General features: G+C 60.9%; 1 protein-coding gene across 3 annotated transcripts; it reads right to left on the bottom strand.

The window, feature by feature from the left end:
- Window positions 1–27: 27 nt before the first annotated feature.
- On the bottom strand, window positions 28–19,767 carry MAPK8IP1 (mitogen-activated protein kinase 8 interacting protein 1). Of its 3 annotated transcripts, XM_037027928.1 has the most exons (13): window positions 19,480–19,767; window positions 8,038–8,143; window positions 5,874–6,080; window positions 5,766–5,843; window positions 4,180–4,261; window positions 3,161–3,973; window positions 2,889–2,964; window positions 2,139–2,311; window positions 1,793–1,902; window positions 1,563–1,679; window positions 1,397–1,467; window positions 1,166–1,264; window positions 28–833 (listed from the first exon to the last, which is right to left on the bottom strand). In XM_037027928.1, exons 1-13 carry the CDS (start codon window positions 19,578–19,580, stop codon window positions 761–763), a joined length of 2,106 nt encoding a protein of 701 aa, XP_036883823.1. In that variant the 5' UTR covers window positions 19,581–19,767; the 3' UTR covers window positions 28–760. The 3 variants fall into 3 exon arrangements, with proteins under 3 accessions (XP_036883823.1, XP_036883822.1, XP_036883824.1); XM_037027927.1 differs by having other exon boundaries at window positions 5,766–6,080; XM_037027929.1 differs by lacking the exon at window positions 19,480–19,767 and adding an exon at window positions 9,248–9,715 and having other exon boundaries at window positions 5,766–6,080.
- Between the last annotated feature and the right edge of the window lie 166 nt (window positions 19,768–19,933).

The following is a 19,933-nucleotide window of genomic DNA, read 5'->3' as shown; positions in this document are numbered from 1 at the left end:
TCCACGTAGATACACCACCGCAGTCCAGACAGGAAATGGCACTTTAATAGTTGTGGCCAGGGTGACAGGACCAAGATGGGGCTACAGCCGAAGCAGCCGAGAGGCCAGGCTGGCCCAAGCCAGTGGGGAAGCCCCCTTTTCCTGCCGGAGTGGGGCCCCGCTGTGGGTGCCCTCCTTCCTCGAGGGGCCCGCACCTGCCAGGGGCCAGCATGCCAGTGAGGTTGGTGGTGGAGCCATCCAGAGGCCCTGCGAGTGACAGCTGGGAACAGGGACTGCACTGCCCCCTACTGCTGTTTCCTTACTGGAAAGTCCTCAGGAGGCAGCTGGGCTCAGCATGAGCTCAGGGCCTTTGCTCAGGGCTGGGAGCCGAGAGCAGGGTGGGCACTCTCAGGTGGCATGGGCTTCATCCAGGCAGACGCCCATGGCCAGGGAGCCAGAGGCCCTGGCAGGGAAGTGAGCCCCAGAATGGGACAGAACCCTCCGCTCCTGGGATGGCCCCTGTCCCTGCCAGCGGCCTGCCCCGCCCTGCCCACAGTTCCCCAGCAGCCCACTCCATCCTCCGTAGGTGAATCTAGTATCGCAATAAACTGCATTTGCCTCTCCCACAACCCCCGCCCTCCCACCCTGGCCAACAGTCTCCACTCCCCTGTCCTACGGTGGTGCGGGTGCCCTTCCTCAGGCAGCGCCACGTCCTGTTGGCAGCCAGCTGTCCTGGCGCTGGCCTGAAGGCCCAGGGGATGCACAGGGCAGGGCAGCACTGCTACTCCAGGTAGATATCTTCCGTGGGGCAGGTGTACTCCACAAACTGCTTGTAGAACTGCTGGAACGCTCTCCTAGGGGTGGGCAGACACACACGCTGACTGGGGTCGGGGAGTGGGAGCTTAACCCCAATTTTCAAACTGGAGCCTCGGGGTCCCTGGCCGGGGCTCCAGACCCCCAGCTGCAGTGGCCTCAGCTCCTTCCTCTACAAACTGCTTCCTGAGCCAGACTGCAGTTCAAGAAAGGGCCCAACACTAAAACCTACAGCAGGTGCTCCTGCAGACCAGCCGCTGGACTGTGACCTGGGACAGTTCAGAGGTGTGTGCAGGTGGTGTGCAGAGCTGGAGAGGACTGTGCTTGAGGGCCTGGGGTGGGGGATGGCAGGTGGGCACACATGCATACATACCCCACAGATTCCGCCAAGACTTTGGTGGATTCTTCGGACACAAAAACGTGGCAGGCAAACCGGTGGTCAGCGGGGTGCTTAGTGATGAACCCAAAGTACCTGTGGGAGGGTGCAATCCGTCTGAGGGCGGGGTGGGCCTCAGACCCCTCCAGGCACATGCACGGCCCCCACCCAGCCAGGATGGCTGCACCCCTCCCACCCACACCTCGACCTCTGCTCCAGCCCACTTACTTGTTGTTCTTTGGATGGTATCCACAGAAAGAGATGTTTTTTAACTGGAAAAAGTGGCTACATTTATTCCCCTACAGGAGGAAGAGAGGAAGGTGGTCATGAGCCTGCAGGGGGCAGAGGAGGGAGGTGAGGTGCAAGAGCCCAGGGTGGGGGCCAGGGTGCTCACCTGGGCCTCCTGGGAGTCATCAGCCTTGACGCCTATCTTCACACCCCTCACGCTGATCTCTAGGACGCAGCTGGAAGGTGGGTTAAAGTGCACGGTGAGCCGGCGGGTGGTGGCGATCTGTGGGTGAGGGACAGGAACATCAGGTGTGGGGCATGTCCCTCTCCCAGGAAAGGCCGGGGACCAGGCTGGGGCTTATCACCCACTGCAGGGTGGGGGTAGGAAGCAAGTACCTTTTGCATAGCGGCACAGAGGACGTCGTTGCCTTTGTGGTAGGGAACCTGGACAGAGCCCAGGAACTTCACGCGAAACTGGTCCACCCAGTCACTGTTTTTGGTCAGGGCTGGAAAGCAAGCCTGACATGAGGAGAGGCAGAGCCAGCAAAGGGTGCCACCACCCACGGATGCCCCAGTCTGGCTGGGCCTTGTGGTAACCACTTGTGAAACTGACCCAAAGCCACTTCGGCTTGGTCCCCCTCCCTGGGCGGCTGAGGTCTGGAGTATGGGTTCACCTGGCAGCAAGCCAGAGCAGGGAAGATGTGGGGCCTGGTGGCACCAGACAGTGGGACAGGAACCCTACCTGCCATATGTTCAGGCTCCTTGGTGACCTCGATAGCGTAGTAGGCCGGAAAGACGCCCCGGGCCCCCGTGCGCATGTTGTAGGCCTCGTACCAGTAGTCCTCGGCCTGCAGCTCCACCAGCAGGGGGTCGTCCACTTCCAGCTCGAGTTCGTCTTCATGTCGAGGCACAAATCTGTCCCCAAGAGGGGACATGAGGACTTCACCACAGGGCCTCTCCAGCCAGGTCACCTGTCTACCCCACACCCTGCTCTGGGAGCCATGCCAGTGCCAGCCAGCAGGTTAATTCAACAAGTGTTTGAGAGCGTTCGGGGCGCCTGTCAAAGCCAGCTCCTGGGGCAGACTGAAGTCGGGTATGCCTCTGCCACGGGGCAACTCGCAGGCTGACGACGGAGGTGACTAGAGCCACTAACACAACGGGGAGAGGTGATGGGAAGCGGGCACTTCCACATGAGGAGAGCGAGGGTGTGGGTTTGGTGCGGGGTAGGTATGGGATCTGCTGGGCGCCCCTCTGGGCTCTGATCCCGGCCAGCTCCGGTGCTCACCCTTGGGTGCCCGCAGCACAGCAAAGGCTGCAGTGCACTCAACCCTCCCTTCTGCCCCTTACTCTGAGTCTGAGAGGGGAGGCACCACCCCCGGGGCTGATGCGTCATGTGCCAGTGGTGTTGATGGATTTAGGCCACGCGGGGATGACGGAGGCAGGGCAGGGTGTCCCAGCCACTGCCTGGCCGGTTGGGCTCTGGCGCTCTTACCTGAATATGGCCCGGTGGGTCTGCTCCTGCTCCTCCCCGTTGATGACACAGGAGAAGAGCCCAAAGGACTCTGCACCTAGGGGCGAAGGGGACTAGCTGCAGGAGGGAGGTCCCAGCTCTGGTCGAGGTGGGAGGGGCAGGGAGGGTGCTCTCAGCCCTCAAGTCTCAGACCAGATGGGTCTGGGGCCTCCTCCCCAGAGGGCCCTCCTCCCCGGAGCGCCCTCAAGCCAGCTCTTCCCACCCGGGCCCCACTGCTCCCACTGCGGACTCACTGGAGGAACGAGAGCGGCCACTCATGAAGACATTCAGGAACTTCTTGGAGAAGTGGACGTCAGGCTCGTCGGGTGTGGAGTCCTCAGAGAGGCAGGCAGAGGGCCGTGGCCGGGGTGCTTCCTCATACTCTTCCCCAATGGCCGACTCGTAGGGTGAGGAGGCAGAGGCGCAGTTGTCATAGACGGTGGCTGAGTCGCTCTCGTCACTGTAGTCTCCAAAGCATGGCCGCAGGCTCACCAACTCCAGCTGTGCGTGCTCGTCCACTACCAGCGTGTACTTGACCGAGTCATAAGACAGTGCGCTGGTGTCTGAGCTTAGCGAGGCCCGCGGGGGCGGCGGCGGCTCCCCCAGGCTCCCGCGCCACCCTCCACCTGGCGGCCCGGCCCGCTCTGGGGAGGACAAGCAGTCGAAGCCCTCGTCCTCCTCACTGATGGAGGGGTGTGGCCGTCCTGCTGAGGAGGGGTAGGCAGCAGGGTCTGGATCGGAGCTGACTGACATCCGGCTTTCAGCTGGTGGCAAGAAGGCAGAGGTGGGCTCCCCGGGGTCTGGGGGCCTCTGCACTGGCGTCAGGTAGATCTCCTCGGTGGCCTCCAGCCGCACGTCCGCCTGGTAGTGGATGCGGTCTCGATGCGAGTGGCCCCGGCTGCCTGGCGGGGCAGCCTGAGGGCCGCTGGGAGGAGCCATCTGGGTGGCAGCGCTGCGGCGACAAGGGCTCTTGGTGGAGGTGCCTCGGTCCGTGGTGGGGGCAGGGCTGCTCTGCGGTGGCAGCTCATCGCTCAGGCAGATGTGTTCATGTGGAGGCGTCTGCTCCCCTGGAGAGCGGGCAGGTCAGTGCTGCAGACAGGTGCCCCTGCCCTTGACCCCCAGGCCACTGTTCCTTCCTCTCAGCCACTGGCCCTGGTGGCTCTGGGGCCCCCTCGCTCATGCCACAGTCCCCTCGGGTGGGCCTACTCGAAAGCTGGAGTGCTCTCTGCAGTGGGGCCGGGCAGGTGGGAGTCTGGAAAGGGTGCCACCTTACCTGTCTTCAGGGGTGAGGATGATCGAGACACTCGGTCCTGCCAACTGTGCTTCTTGCCTAGAGAATTATTGTTCAGCGTGTCCTGTACAGAGAACAAAAGGCCCTGTGACAGAAGTGGTCAACAGTGCCCGGCACAGGGAGGCCCTGGCCCTGCCCCCATCTGGCCATCCTTAGGACATTTGCTGCGCCCCCACCCCCATCTCTTATCCAGGGCCTCACCCTGGACCCCCTGTGGAGCAGACAGGAAGGGTGGCAGGTCCCAGCCCTCCTGGCCAGGCCTCCTGGCTCTAGCCAGCCCTTCCTCCTGGCTCAGGGAAGCTGGCCAAGCCTTAGGGACATGGTCTTGTCAGCCTCCGCAAAGGCGGTGATGGCCAATGTGTGTCTTGGTGCATGGGGAAGGAGGTGGGGGAAGAAGCAAGAGCCATCTGGGGTCGGAGCTGAACCCCCAGACCCAGACACTGAGGGTAACATGAGGACTCTCCCTTCTAGCCCAAGTGTCCCGAAGCTCAGGAAGCTTCAGGGAAGGGGTGGGGGTAGTTTGCAGAACGAGAAAAAGGCACAGGAAGGGTCTCCCAGCAGCTGGCCTGGGGACTGGGATGAATCATCCAAATGATGAATCCAGAAGGCCGTTCTGTCATGCCTGGGGAGTACATGACTGAGGAATGACATGTAGTTGTCAGAGGCCCTTCTTGCTGCCCTTCAGCCCCTGGTCTGCCCCCGCCACATCCTCTGCCCCCTGGGACCCTCTCTGCACTGCCAGAGTACAAGGCTGCCTACACACAGCTTGGGCCCCCTTCCCTGGGAACACCCTCAGCGGCTCTCACATTCATGACTCTGGCTGCCAAAATCTACCCCTGACGACCCTGGGAAAGGAACTAATCCCTTCCCCAGGGCCCCAGCACCCTCCACCCACAGCCCCGCCTCCCCGGGCCCCTCTGTACCTTTCCTGTCTGGGTTTGGAAAACAAAGGGCCACAGACACTCTCCCCCACCCTACTCAACCCTCCTTGGCATCCAGCCACCCAGCCAGGGGGCCCCAGGCCCCCAACTCAGCCAAACAGCTCCACCTCCCATTTCTCTTGCCTGCCGTCTGGGAATTCCCAGCTGCCCACATTTCAAATCGCCTGCTGCCTCTGAGCTCCCATCCCCAACTTTTCACAACTTCCCAAGGCCTCCCACCACACCGACCCCTTCAGATGAAGGAAGCCCTTTCTCCAGGCCTTGCTTCTTATTCACCTCACCAGGAGCCCCACACCCTAAAAAGGAAACCTGGCCACAGCCGACGGGTCCCAAGCTCCAAACCCTTGCAATGCCTTAAAATTCTGTTCTCTGAATACCCCACTTCTCTCTCTGCGCAGATCCCTCCACTGCCCCTCTGGGCCCTTCCCTTTATGATCGATCCTACCCACCTCCCAGACCACCACGCCAGGGACCTTCCCCTTGGGAAGCCTCAGGCGGTCTCAGTAGGCAGGCGACTTCTCCCAGCGCCAGACCCACAAGTTCGCCCAAAGCACCCTGCCCTGTCACCTCCCGGGCCCAGGCCCAGGGCGCCACCCTCAGCCCCGCCCCACACCGCTCAAGCCTTACCTGAGACCGCGGCACCTGCGGGAAGAGGTTGAGCGTGGTGGGCCGCTTGGGCCGGTAAGTGTCCCCGCTGCCCTGGCCCTGGCCCTGGCCCTGGCCCTGGCCCTGGCCGCGGAGCACCGGTTCCTGGCGAGCCTCGGCCTCCGGCGGTCCCGCTCCTGGTCTCCGCGCCGTGTGCTCCTCCTCGTCGTCCTCCTCGTCGTCCTCAGCGCCGGGAGTGTCCCCCGCTGCATCGATCAGGTCCATCTGCAGCATCTCAGCCTGCAGCCGACTCCCAGCGCAGCCGCCGCCCCCAGCTAGGAGCCCTGCACGCGGGGGCTGCCCGGCCAGAACGGAGGGGAGTCATGGGGCGGGGCCGCACAGAGGCTGGGGCAGGACCAAGGCTGCCGCGCACCGCCCCCAGTGCACCACCCCCAGCCCAGGCGAATCCATTCCCCTGCCGCATAGGGGTGGGGAGAGATGAGCAATCAGGACCAAGGCCATCCCCCTGCGAGAATGCACGAGGCTGCCCTCCCCACTCCAGGCGGGGCCTCGGGCAGTCCACACCTCTTCCCTCCTCTGGGTTCCCGGCTTCCCCACTCTTTGCACCCTCCCGTTCCCTTGGTAACGGCTTGAACAGTCCACACCTCTCCCCGCCTCACGGTCCTCAGCTTTCTGACTCTGCACCTCCCGTTTCTTTGGCAACGGCCGGTGACCTCACCAGGGTTGTAAGCAAAGCCCAGAGTGAGGTCACTGCTGTTGCCATGGGGACGGAGGGTCGCCAAGGTGTTCACGCCTCACAGGGGATGGGGTGGGGTTATTATTTGAAAAGGGCAGTGAGGGAAATTCAGTCCAGGCGACGGATTGCGGGTGGGCTGCAGAGCGGGCAGGAGGACCTGAGCTCCGGCCGGAAGAGGGATGCTGAAGAAGAAGGGCAAGTGGGGCACCTGCACAGGCAGTGGCATCCCCCACCCTCCTGTCCACAGGCCTTGGCCCCTCCAACCTGAGATTCTCGCTCAGCTAGCCTAACTTTGAGAGTTCTAAGCCCTGCTCTAGTTCCAGCCTGCCACTGCCTCCCTGGCCCCTCGGACAGATCTCCTGATCCCCAAACTCCCTCACCAGTTAGCAGAGGTGAGGATTCACTGGCAAGAGTGAGTGACAGCCCCCTGGAGCTTGCCTAAGGCCCCTTTATGTACAAGGTACATAAAGCCCCAGGGCCTCAGGGTCCTAACTGGTGGCAGGACCACCCTCTTCAAGGCAGTGGGGGATGAGGAACAGGTGTGTGACCTTACAGAAGCTATGTCCAGGCCCTGGGACCATTCCCCAGGTCCTCTGCTTCCATCCCTTCCTGGCCTGGCCAGAGGGTGGAGGGTTGGGGTACATGGAGCTGGAGGGTTAACCACCCCCCAACCAGTCCCCGGTTTCTTCTTGCCTTGGAAGAGCTCACAGCATATCTGGGGGCAATAGGAGACCACAACACAGAGAAGGCACTGTGCACCCCAACTCACTCCTTTGCTCACTGCCCTCCTCACACCACGTCCACTTTGGCCGGCTGCCCTCCCGAGGGCCGAGAGCAGCTCTGGGCTCTGCAACCTAGCACCATGCTTTGGCTGCCATTTCCTGACTCCTCTTTACTCTTCTGAAAAGACACAGAGGATCTCTCTCTGACCCACGCTCCCCAGATGCTGAGGACCTCCTGGCAGGATTCAGAACTTTCAGGACAAGAGAAAGCCATCTGTCCTACGGGAAAGCCAAGGGGTCAGAAGCAGCAGCAATGCTGGGTTAACCCTCCATAGGGACCTTTAGGCCTGCGGGCCAGGGGGGGGTCTGTGAGACCCAGTGGCACGGCTTGGCGCAGCGGCAGCAGAGGGAGTGCCTGTATCTGCGCTCCTGCCCCAGAGCACTGCAGATCACTCCAGACTCCACCTGGCTCTGCCTGGGGCTGTCTGCCAAGGCCACTCCCCAAAGGACTTCGGGTAGTCCCGAGCCTTCCCTTCCCTAATGCCCTAACTGCTACTGTCCAGGACCTGAAGACCGCCTGCCCTCTTCCTGTGGACAGTTGAAGGAGCTGCCTCCTGCCTTAACTCATGGCAAAAAAAAAAAAAGAAAAAAGAAAAAAATAATTGATTGAGGCCCAAGGTGTGCCAAGCGCTGTACTGGATGTTTCCTGCACGCTACTTCATTTAAGGAGGGTGCTGTACAGACCCCGAACACTCCGATGTGGGTCAGGTGGGTGCCCTGAACCCTGACCCTACCCATCCTACCACCCAGTCGGGCTCTGGGAGCCCACCCTTACCCGTAAGGACAGGGTGTCTTTGCACTGCAGGCTGATGCCACACTCATCGGTGATCTCTGAGAGGTCTTCATCCTCAAACTCCTCCAGGCTGATGTCATGGGTGAGCCTGGTGGGGACAGGAGGCTGCAGTTACAACACACAGGGACTGCTCGGCCCACCCATGTCTCCCTAGTACACCTTCCAAGAGGCAGCCCCTCAAAGGCAGATCACAGCCCCAGAAGACCGGACTTGGAGTCCGCCTGTGCTAACGCAAGGGGTACCTAACAAGCAGGGAAAGTTTGGGGTTCATGCCAAAAGGCAGTCCTCCTGGGGTGGCAGGAGGAGGGGAGGCTCTCCGTCACTCCTGCTCCTCCCTGTTGTCCTTCTTGTTGCCAAACAAGAGGCAGTGCCTGGAAGGCCCAGCTGGTCAGAGCCTCAGCTCTGCCAGAGAAAGGCCTCCCAGGGTCAAGGGAGGTGCCAAGGCCCATTTGCCCATGGAGAATGAGAAGACTTCACAGGATGCCTGGATCAGGGGGCTCCCTGTCCAATCCCTGCAGCAACAAACCCAAGGCATTAAGAGGCCACTCTCCAGCCCCAGAGACATGCTTGTCCCCCCAGCCCAGGAGGCCCCTAGCTGCTTGAGCCAGAGCAATGAGGGGAAAACTGGGGTTGGTGCAGGTGGTTTCAGCCCATTCCAGTACAGACCAGGCCCCCATTCTGTGTTCTCAGTCTCATCTCTCCAACCACAGAATCACCTTGCCCAACACAGGCCCTGGGCAGGAGGGTGCACAGATGGGGCCCAGGAAGGCCCTGGTGGGGGCTGGAGGAGGGGGGAACTCAGGAGGCAGACCAGAGCACCTCAGCACCAGCGCTGACTGGCTGTACGGGAGCCCCCTCCCCACAGGCCCACCCATGCCCCGGCCCCACTGTGGTACCTGCCGGCCCCAGCCCTGAGCTCCGTCTGGTTTGGTGGACATGGGACATTTGGGAGAATTCTGTGGGGGAAGTTGGGGACAGTTCTGAGTCTTTCCCCACATGAGACAAAGGGATTGAGGCTTAAGAGCACGAGAGGCCCGCAGTCCAAGGTCACCCAGGAGAGGTGGCAGCCCAGCCCCCAGGGGAGCCCAGGAGGCCCATGCCCTCCATTCCTACCTGTCAGACTCAGACAGCAGGAGCTCTATGGAGCAGTCCCCCAAGCTTCCCCCTTCCCCACCAGCCCCCGCACCCCTACCAGCGCTCCCACTGATCCTCCAACCAGCTGTCATTGTCTGGGCTTGAATCCATCTTCAGGACGAGATGCATGGAGAGCCCTGCCCGGCCAGGGGGCTTCCGGGCCCCAGGGCCGCCCACTCATGCCCAGAAGGGTGGGGGGGCCAGGGCTCAGGGCAGGGCTGGGGCCACAGGCCTCTGCCGCCTGGGCCTGCCTTTCTGCGTCCTGCCTGCTGCAGAAGCCCGGGGAGCTCATTAAAAATACATGGGCCGGGAGACGAGGCAGCGGCTGCCTGCCGACCTGGGCCCCAGCCCCAGCTCTTCCCAGCCCAGCCCTCAGCTGCAGGCAGCCTCCTCCCCCGGCCCGGTGCGCTGATGCTGCTGTCACCGCCACCTCCCCGGTGGGATCAGGTTACTGCAATCGATGCTACTAGCTCCACCTGCCCTTCCAATGCCCCTGTTGGGGGCTGAGGCGCACTCTCTCTCTGGCCCAGGCTTGTAAGCAGATAGCAGAAATCTGGACTGTTTTCCCCCAAAAGCCAGCCCTTGATCTGCTTTAAAGGGCCAGCGCCACGCTCAGGGTGCCTGATGACCAGATGGGGGTGGGGGTGGAAGCTCTAGAAATCTCAGTGAATGGACGGCCCACAGCTACACGCTCAGCCCCACACCTCAGCAGGGAGGCTTCTGTGGGCCCAGGCAGTGCACAGTCGGGGCTGCGGGGCAGGTCTGGGCTGCTCCACTGCCCACCTGGTGCAGGACAGAACCTCGGCCCCTCCTTAGGGCTCCATCCTTCAGCATCCAGGAAGTGTCTGTGGGCACACGTGGCCCCACAGCCAGGGAAGGGCACCTGGATGCTCATTGCAGGTCTGGGTGGCCTGGGAGCCCACGAGCTGCCTGTGACACAGGCAGAAGCTGGAAGGGCCCTGGAGGGAATGGCAGGGATTCTCGCCAGGGCAGGCAAGGGGGCAGATTGGGAGTGCCCCCTTTCAGGCCCTTTGGGACCTGGAGCCCGAGGGTGGGGAAGGTGTGGTGTGGAAGCAAGGCGGGCTGGGGAGGACAGCGGCCTAGCAGCCAGAGCGGCCTTGTTCCCGCTCCATCTGGCCAGCACGGTGTGGCATCTCTGGCCCTGGGACAAGAACCAAGTGGCTGGCACTACGTTAACGATGAACACACACTGGCTGGCTGGGCCACCAGCGAGAAGGCGCCCCTAGGTCCCAGCCACAGGACCACTGGGTGTCTGACCCAAAGAGGCCTTCAGGTGCTCCCCGCTCTGCCGGCGACCCCAGTGCACACCCCAGTGCACATCCACATCTGCCCTCCCTTGCCGCCCAGCCCTGGCCTAGCTCCTGCCTCTGCAGCCCTGCCCCCTGGCCTGCCTGCCTGCCTCAATCTCCCTGTGTCTGCACCACTCTGCCCCACTGACCACTGCCAGGCAAAGCTGTCTTAAAGACCAAGCCTCTGCCCCCTGCTCAGGGGTTCCTGCTGGTAGCCAACTGCTTGGCCTGGCATCTGAGGTCTCCAGCTCCCCCCCCCACCCCCCGCCCGTGCCTCCCATTCCTGCCTCCCTGGGGTCTAACCCAGAGCTTGGGTGGAGCCTGTGGCAGGCTCTCACCTGTGTTTGCTGGGAGAAGGCTCAGTTAAGCCTGCTCCTCAGAAAGCCCCCCCTTCCCCATGCCCTCCTGGCCACATCACTGGTCCCCTGCCACCCTGCTGCCTGTGGTAGGTCGGCATCTGCGCCGGCGCAAGGTGGTGTGGTGGAGCAGACAGGATCAGGGCTCCACCAGACACCCCCACCCAGTACCCAGAGGGTGGTGAACATAAGTTCCCTCCCTCCCAGCAGTGGTCTGGACTGCACACCACCCCCACCCCCCACCCCACTCCCGGGGGGCAGAGCTGGTGAGGCTGTCCTGCATGCTCAGCAGGAGCCTGCTAGAGGTCTGTCAGTGGCAGCAGCAGGGTGCGACCCAACCACGCCCCCTCAGTATTGCTGACGTTCCCACCTCCTAGGAGGCAGGTCTGGGAGCGCAGGGACCACCTTTTCACCCTTTACAGAGGAGGGGCTTCGGTCCTCTGAGCAGTAGGGGAAAGGGCATTGTGTGGGGCCTCAAAAGCCTGCACTTGACCCCCCAGCTCCAGCGGGGTGGGTGCGAGAGCTCTTTATCTTTCCTCCTTTTCCAAAAGAGAGGCAGGGTGGTGCAACGGTCACCACATCATCCTGGAGGCCAGAGGCCTGACAGGGAGGCCCGCCGCGGAGCAGCTCCCTCAGGCCTCAGCACCACCTTGGCAGAGGGGTGACTTGCTCGTTTTCCAGATGAGACACTACAGCTCAGACAGGTGTCAGAGGTCATGGGACCCCCACATTAAACGGAGGCCCCCCATGCTTGCCCCACCGCACACAGCAGAGTGTCTGTGAGTTGCAGAGGTCTCAACAGAGGATCGGGGTAGAGGCCCCTTTGCAAGCCACCCCTCCGCCCCCCATCCCCACCCCGTCTCCTGCCCTGTTCTCCTGCTTCTCCAGGCACTGGGTCATCCATCGGGCCTTTTTTCTTTATCTGTATCGCTGACAGTTAGATGTCTACCCCCTGCCCCGGCCGGCCGTCACCACACGGTTGTCTGTGTGTCGTGCACGCATGCGCTCCCCTCCCCTTCTTTCACCCAGCCCCTCACCCCCACCAGCAGCTGTCAGTTTGCTCCACAGGCCCAAGCCTCTGTTTCTATTTTGTTCGCCAGTTTATTTTGTTCATTAGATTCCACGAGTAAGCGAAATCCTATGGCAATTGTCTTTCTGTGACTGGCTTACTTCACTTACCCAGAAGACCCTTCGTGGAGGGAAAGTTAAGCCCTTGGCTCCTCCAGGCTCAAGGAAGACAGGTATGGGCAGGAAGGGGAAGGGGGAGGAGAGGAAGGGGAGGGGGGGAGAGGAAGGGGAGGGGGGAGGAGAGGAAGGGGAGGGGGGAGGGTTCCTCCCCATCCCACCATCCACTTTCCTCTGACCCCTGAGCACCAGGAGGCAGCCTGGAGCGGACTCCCAGGACCCTCTGCAGGCTTTCTTCCCTGGCCTTCAGATCTGTCATCGATCAGCCCTGTAGCCCATTCAGGTGGGACATTCCCGGGGTCTCACACATATTAACATCTGGTGGCTCTGTGTCTTGAGTGCAGTCTCCCAAGACTGCCCTGACTTTCAGAGTCTATCTTTGCACCCGAGGCCCCCAATTTGTGCACTAACCTTCCCACCCCCTACTCCAGGGCCCTGTCCTTCCTCCGGGCCCAGCCTGGCCCTGGCTGCGTTCCGAACCCTCCCTGAGATGAGCCGCCCACTGTGGACACATGGCCTTTTGTGTCCAGATGTTTGTTTCAGGGCCACAGTCACACCACCCTGTTTCTCTCCTTCCGCCCTCAGCAGCCCTCGCCCTTTCTAACTTGCTGTTTCAGCCCAGCAGGAGGCTGAGGCAGAGCAGCACGCACAGTGAGGGTGAAGAGGGAAAGTGCCGAGGCCCTAGCCAGGCAAGGCCAAATCTGAGCCAGGCCTTTGGTTGTGCAGAGGCCACTCTTGTCTTCCTGTGCCTGGCTCTCCGGGGTGAGGTAAGGATGCCAGCTGCGTGACTTTGGGTCCTGGCCACGGTGCCCCACGGGCCCCTCTCACGACAGAGAGCTCAGCAGTTCAAGGGTCCAGCCTCTCTGCCTTCTGGGTGGTTCTCAGGACACCTGTGCAGCAGCCGCTCACCTCTGGGCAGGTTCCCCATTTCCCTCTGGCCCCCCTGTAGGCTGTTCATTCTCCACTGGGCAACTGGAAGCAGCATTTGAGAATCACATCTGGTGCAGTCACCCCTCACCAGCTAAGCATCCTTTAATAGCTTCCCCTGGCCCTTAGGGAAAGGGGCCCAAACTCTACTTGAGACCTGAAGGCTCAGCAGGGCCTCCTCCTGCCGGTAGCCTGATTGTTTCCCCTCTCGCCACACTCACCAATCTCTACCTCCACACTCGGACTCCTGCCCCACTGGCTTGCTCAGCAGTCTTCTCTGACCCCACTGACCAGGCCAGACAATCCTGCTGCTGGCCCTCTTGGTCCCCGTGGCTGGGGACTCCAGATCACTATAATTTTGCCTTTGGGCCCTACACACCCTGGTGGGCTCCCCTTGGAGGCGACTGATCCACAGGGCAAGACCCCGTCTCTCTGGCAGAACCATGGGTGGGGCCTGATGGGTGCTCAGTAACCGCTGTGGAATGGGTGGAGCACTGGGGTTCCCAGGTCTCTCCAGATTAGCCCCTCGGAAATGTGTAAGTCCATGCACCTTTCAACACAACTTCCCGTGTGCCGTGCCTGCCTACATCAGAGTCTGGGGTAGGGGGTGCGGCTGCTGGGAAGGTGGGGCTGGCGGAGGGGCTGGCAGAGGGGCTGGCGGAGGGCGTGGGGTGGGGGCAAGCCCAGCCCAGCTGCATTCTCAGAACCTTCTTTTCGCTCCTCAGCCCCCAGCCCTGGGTGGACCCGGGTCAGGCCGGGCTCGTTCCTCTGTCTGGACTCCCTTTCCCGACTATGTCCATACAGGGGCCATCTCCAGGGGAAAACTGAACCCAACCCCAGAAACAAAACCCAAGGGACAGCCCTGCCGGGTGTCACAGCGGGCATGAGCCATTTAAACTCCTTGGTGCCCACATGCAGCAAGCTCACTGGCACCTGGAGGGTTGACTTTTGGAAAACTACCCTGAGAAAACAATCCCCGAGGTGGGACCCCTTGTGCACAGGACCGAATTCCTCACACCAGCAAACCACCGACGCCGGCCTCGCACTGGGGGCTGGGTAAACTGAAGCCACCCAGTGTGAGGGACCAGAGCACAGCCCTGTGGATGGGCACCATGAAGCCTGCGCGTAAACGTGGGAAATGGCAACTAAGACCGTGAGCAACAGACCTGATGTGACCATGTGGTTTCATGTCATGGGTCACACACAGGAAGAAACACTACCGTAAACACAGTCGGGGGTCTTTTCTCCTCTGTGTTTCCTGAGGGCGTCCCATTCATCCTGGCACAGACACCCCCGATCTAACCCCTGCACAGGGCCCAAGACCCTGCACACTGCAGGACCAAATAAATGCCCGGTGAAGGAGGTCCCGGTTGACTGCGGCACTGGGAGCTGCGCGGCAGCGCCATGTGTGTCTCTGGGGCCAGAGGGAGGCAAGGCCTGCAGCCGATGCTCCTGGAGGCTGTTTGAAGGAACACTAGGGTTGGCACTGCAGAACGAGTAAGAACCCCTAGTGTGGACGCTGCGGTGACCCGATTTGTGGAATCCGCTGGGGCCCTAAGCCATCACTGGCCAAGTGCCAACAATCCAGAGACCAACTTTAAGGCTCTGACATCAAAGAACCAGAGTGGAAATCCTGCCTCGCCCACGTCTGGGCTGTGTGAGGCCAGTCAACACTGTCCCCACAACTGAAGGTCGGCAGGACCTGGATTGGGGTGCTGCCCAGACCTGGGGGCTGCCGCCCTGGGTGGCCCTGTTCTCTCTGAGGCATCAGTGGCTCAGATGTGCTCTCTCTCTCCCCCTCCCCCTGTAAGTCAAGGCTGCCAGGGTGTTTGGGCCCAGCCCCATCCTCTGGAGGCCCAGCCCCAAAACCGACTGCCTACTTGCACCCTCCAGTTGGGCCCCCAGTGACCACCAACCTCGAATCCAGCAGGTCCAGTAATTTTACCTCCCTGCTCTCCAAACTGCCCCCATTGGGCACCACACCCCTAAGGGGCCCAGAGTCCACCTGGACCCCTGCCTCTCTGCTCCTTGCCCCAGCCAGACCCCTCGCTACCAGTCCAGCCCTACATCTTCCTCACCTCCTCTCCCATCCTTCCTCGTCTGCAGGACGGCCAGTGGTCTCCCTCCCTCCACGCCCATTCTCTACCAGGCAGCCAGGGTAATCGTCCCAAGACATCAATTAATTTCGCTGCTCCCTGCCTCAACCCCTGCTGTCCCCACCATTTATCAGTGGACAGGCCAGGATCCGGACACGGCCTTCGAATTCTGCGTTCCCTGCTGTCCGCACTTGTGCCAGGCTGGGCAGTAGACACCCTGCCTGCTCTCTCTCATCTTGGACCCTTCTCCCATGCTTCTCCCCTCTTCATCATTCCTTCTTTTGGGTGAACTTACACCCACCAGGCCTGAGCTGAGAGGACCCATTCCTGACCCACTGACCCCCCAGGCCCCTGACCTTAGTCACCCATACCTACCAGCCTAGTAAGGCCTGGTCTGTCTGCCTTCCCCCACCACCTGCATGATGGCCAGGCCCATGTCTGACTCTAGGGAACCTGGCAAAGAGCAAATGTTTGTGGAGTGAACGAAGGACCAGCCAGTGTGTCCCCTTGGGAAGAAATAAGTAAGGAGGTCCCTGAACCTCTCAGTAACCTCTCTCTCATCCCTCAGGCAGTGTGATGGGTAAAAATGCCATCATCCCGGCAGGCTCGAGGCCAGGCTTCTGTTCCAGCTCTGCCACTGACTTGCTGTGTGCTCTTGGGGAAGCCACTCCACGGGTCTTTCCTCGGGGGCAAAAGAAGAGCAGGTTGCTTTGGGTGAGCTGATTTCTGGTGTCTTTCACGGACAACCCCCGGGCAGGCTGCTCACTTTACTTCCCAAGCACCTTTGTCCCTCTGCACAGAGTGTCCCACTGTCCCTCTTCTTCCTCCCACCCACTCAGCTCAATGTATCCACTGCACCAGTTTCTAAATTCTCTAGCAGAGTTTTGTTTATATACAGGCACACCGCGGGGACATGGCGGGTCTGCTCCCAGACCACTGCAGTAAGGTGAATATCGCAGTGAAGCACACCGCCAATTTTTCTGGTTTCCTAGTGTGCATAAAAATTACGCTTACCCTATGCTGTAGTCCGCTGAGTGTGCAACAGCACTGTGTCTAAAAAACCCAACACACATAACTTAATTTAGAAATACTTTATTGCTAAAAAATGCTCACCATCCTTTCCAGCCTTCAGTGGGTCATAATCCTTTTGCTGCCGGAGGGTCTTAACTTCAATTTGCAAAAAAAAAAAAAGAACTTTCTGCAAAGTACAGTAATACAAGATATGCCTGTAATGAACATGTGTCACTTTCATATTGAATTTCAAGCATTACTTTGTAAGTTACAGGAGTAACCTGTATCTGCTATAAATGTAAGGAGTCAAATATAATACAGCAGTGGGCACAGTGAGTGCAAGTCCCTCCTCTACACCATGTCCAGAGCAACTACTGGCAAGTGGTTGAAGAATTTCTGTACTTAGAAAAAAAAACACCCTGGCTGGTGTGGCTCAGTGGGTTGAGTTCCAGCCCGTGAACCAAAGGGTTGCTGGTTCAATTCCCAATCAGGGCACATGCCTGAGTTGTGGGCCAGGTCCCCAGTTGGGGACATGCAAGAGGCAAACACACACTGATGTTTCTCTCCCTCTCTTTCTCCCTCCTTTCTCCACTCTCTCAAAATAAGTAAATAAATTTTTCAAAAAAAATCCACATATTTATTTAAACCACTACCAAGGAACAAACACTCCCTGCCCTTCCAGGGCCACAGCAGTCTGAGCCCCTCCACCAGCACCCCTCCAGTATTCTGGGGCGCTCTCTTGTCAGGGTGGCCTCCAGTCAGATGGCCTGGGTTCAAACCCCAGCTCTGCCACTCACCTTGCCCCTGCATGCCTTAGGTTATTCAGCTGTGAAGTGGGGACAATAATAACGCACCATGTTTACGGTTCTGGTGAGAACGCCCTTGAGCAGCACGTGCTCAGAATGGTGCCGGGCAAAGTGGGTGCCTTGCGGTGCCCTGCTCACCGCCGTCATTGTCTGACTTTGGATGCACCCAAAGTCACCCTTAACTAATGTACAAACCAGCAAGGCATCCCTGAGCACCTGCTCTGTGCTGGGCGCTGAGCGAACCCGAGTGTGGACACTGACTCCATACGCCTCTGGAAGTTGATGGCAGTGCTGGGGTGCACAGGCACACACATTGGTAATACCAGCAACAGCCCCTACAGCTCCACACAGACGCAGCTCTCCACAGTCCTCGAAAGACAACACGTGCTGTCTCATCCAAGTCTTGGGACCGCCCTGCGCGGAAACCAAAGCCGGCATCACAGGGAAGAAACAGAGGCTCAGGGGGTTAGTGCCCAGTCTCAGGGCACACAGCTGGGAAGGCGAAGCAAGGACTCGAACCCCGCCCGGTGGATCCACGGCCTCTCCGAAGACCCACCAGGGAGCAGTGACCACCCAGGGTGAAACCGAGCTAGGCTTAAGGGATCTGAGAGGCTGGACAAGGAGAAGGGCAGGCCACGTGGGGCGGAGGCGCTGCTGTGATGACTCCCACAAGCCAGCCTTGTCTCTGTGGCCGGGCTGTGGTGTTCCAGAGGGCCGGCCCACGCCCTGACCTCTGTGTACTGCCGCCCTTGCCCAGCTGGCCTGGGACTGGACACGCTCCTACCTGGCACCCACCTCATCAGCTCCTCTCCCTACATCATCCGTGATAACCTGTCCCCAAGAGAGGGAGGGTGGGAGAGCACTATCGCACAGGGGTCAGGAGGCAGCTGAGGGGAGGCAAAGCCGTCCTCCAAGTCAGGGACTGGGCCTGGATGTGGAGCAAAGTAGACACGCAGACCTGGGCTCCAGTTCAGCCTCAGGCTCTGATGCCCTCGAGGTTCTTGGGCCAGCCTCCCAGCCTCCCTGCCTCCTTGAGGCTCAGCCTCCTCCAGTATGAAACAGGCACATCGACCCCCACGCCCTGGGTGCTTACGAGGGCTAAAGGAGCCGATGCTGGGAACGTGCTTCGAGCAGTAAGGAACTATATAAATGCCTGTAGCGCAGAGAGAGGGCTGACACTTGTTAAGGACTGACAGGACATACATCAAAGAATCAATATTAATTAGCTCACCTACCAGATGAGGCTCAGAGAGGACAAAAACCTGCCCTGGTCTGGCAGCTGGAACGTGGTAGAGTAAGATTTGAACCCAGGTCTCTCTAAGCCCATTGTTCTTTCCCTGCAGAGGGGCCTCCAGGCAGGAAGGCAGCGTTTGCCCTGAGGCGGCATGTGTCTGCCAGGTGGAATCAGTGTCAGGACTCAGCCTGGCTCCTCTGAGGCGCTCATCACAAAAGCCTTCAGCCTTGGCCTCTTCCATCTGGTTCCCTCCCGATGGTCTTCCCAGCTCCTCTCAGCTCAGGGCCTCAGGGAGGTTTCTAGTCTTGATGATGCCATTAGAAACCCACAGGGGTCCCTGCCCACCTGAGCACCAGGGAGCCAGCAACCCCTTGGTCAGAGGAGGGGCTGGCGCCAGAGCCCAGCTGGGGCCTGGCTGGGGGACCCCAGAGAGGGGAAGGAGCCAGCTCATTAGAAGGAGAAACAATGGGGTATGTTTAGGCCTTTTCTCTTAGACTCTGGAGCAGTGACACCTCCTCTCCCTCCTCTCCAAATGGGGCCAGAATCATGGAGAAGGCACATCAACATTGCCCCTGTGACACCCACCATCCACTTCTCTGAAATCCACCTCTCAACTGCCCAACACCAGAGAGGGGGCAGGGAGAGAGCTGAAGGGGAGCGCAGATCAGGGTCTTGGGTGCTCACTCCAGCAAGGGCTCCCCCTTCCCCAGAGTTCCTGTCTATTCCCGGACCATCCAATCCAGACTCTCCCCTCTCACAGCTGGGCCTAGGATGCCTGGGCTGAGACTGAGCCTTCTGCACCTGCCCACACCTGACAAGGTCAGGGCTCATCCAAATCCACCGAGGGTCCTGGCACGCTGGGCCTGGGAGTGAGGCACCTCTGGCCAGGCAGGGCTCGGGGAGGGGCCCACGACTCCCTCCTTCCTGCACCAAGGTTGTCCGTCGCCCTAAGAAACTGGGACTCGTGGGACATCCCAGTCTGCTCCCATTTTTATGGGACCCTTCAGACTGGGCACAGGCGAGCCTGCCTGTTTCCTCTGGGATCTCATACCAGATCCCAGGCCACAAAGTCGGGGAGAAGGCAGCCCCTGCGCTCCTCCTCCAATTTCAGCTCAGAATCTCCTAGCCTAGGACATGGAATGGCGGAGGGAGCTGGCTGCACCACGGATATGCCGCGGATATCAGTCTGGACTTGTGGCTGAGGGGGATTCTGGGGCTCTGTCCAGGGAAGAGACCCTATCCCCAGGCCACCCTCTCCTTCCGGAGGTTTGGTGTGTGCTGGGGGCGGAGCGGGTGGGGTGAAGGCTGAGCCGGAGCAGATCAGTCCGGGCTAAAGGGCGGGGCGCGGAGGCCGGGGATTCTCACCTGAAATTGGGCGGCGACGCGATGTGGAGCCCGAGGAACGGGGAGGCGGCAGGCGGGGACGCGGCCCCCCCGCCCAGGCCGCCGCTCTCTCGCTCCGCCATTCTCCGGCACAGCCCTGGCCATCCGGGCGGAGCACGGTGCGGAGGGGGCGGCGGCGGTGGAGGCGGCCGAAGGGACAGAGGAGGGGGTTGCGGCGAGAGGCTGCCGGGAGCTGGACCCGCGCGGCGGGTGCACCTGCGCAGGGCAGGGCGCGGCTCCCGACCGCGCACGGTTCTCTGGACCAGCGCAAGCGCCACTGCGCGCGTTCCCGGGCCTTAGCTGGGGTCTCCTGTGCCCCGCCCCACCCCGCCCCGCCCCGCCCCTGGGCCCGCTAGCCCCGCCCGCCCCCGGGCGCTCTCCGAAGTGCTGAAGTCGCGCCCCCCGCCTTGTCCCAGGGCTCGGCCCAGTCCCACCC

This window comes from Sturnira hondurensis, unplaced genomic scaffold (assembly GCF_014824575.4).
Source record: "Sturnira hondurensis isolate 20B ecotype Veracruz unplaced genomic scaffold, ASM1482457v3 Scaffold0019433, whole genome shotgun sequence".
Classification (NCBI taxonomy): domain Eukaryota; kingdom Metazoa; phylum Chordata; class Mammalia; order Chiroptera; family Phyllostomidae; genus Sturnira; species Sturnira hondurensis.
The sequence above is the reverse complement of the archived record's forward strand: the minus strand, read 5'-3'. Positions and strand labels throughout refer to the sequence as shown.

What these genes read in the sequence shown, in the direction of transcription:
- MAPK8IP1 (XM_037027927.1), bottom strand. Translation starts at nt 19,580, where the DNA reads ATGGCGGAGCGAGAGAGCGGCGGCCTGGGCGGGGGGGCCGCGTCCCCG. An exon ending in ATCCTCACCCCTGAAGACAG is followed by an intron (nt 3,974 to 4,179) that starts GTAAGGTGGCAC and finishes CCCGCTCTCCAG; the next exon opens with GGGAGCAGACGCCTCCACAT. An exon ending in GGAGCCTGAACATATGGCAG is followed by an intron (nt 1,903 to 2,138) that starts GTAGGGTTCCTG and finishes CTTGCTTTCCAG; the next exon opens with CCCTGACCAAAAACAGTGAC.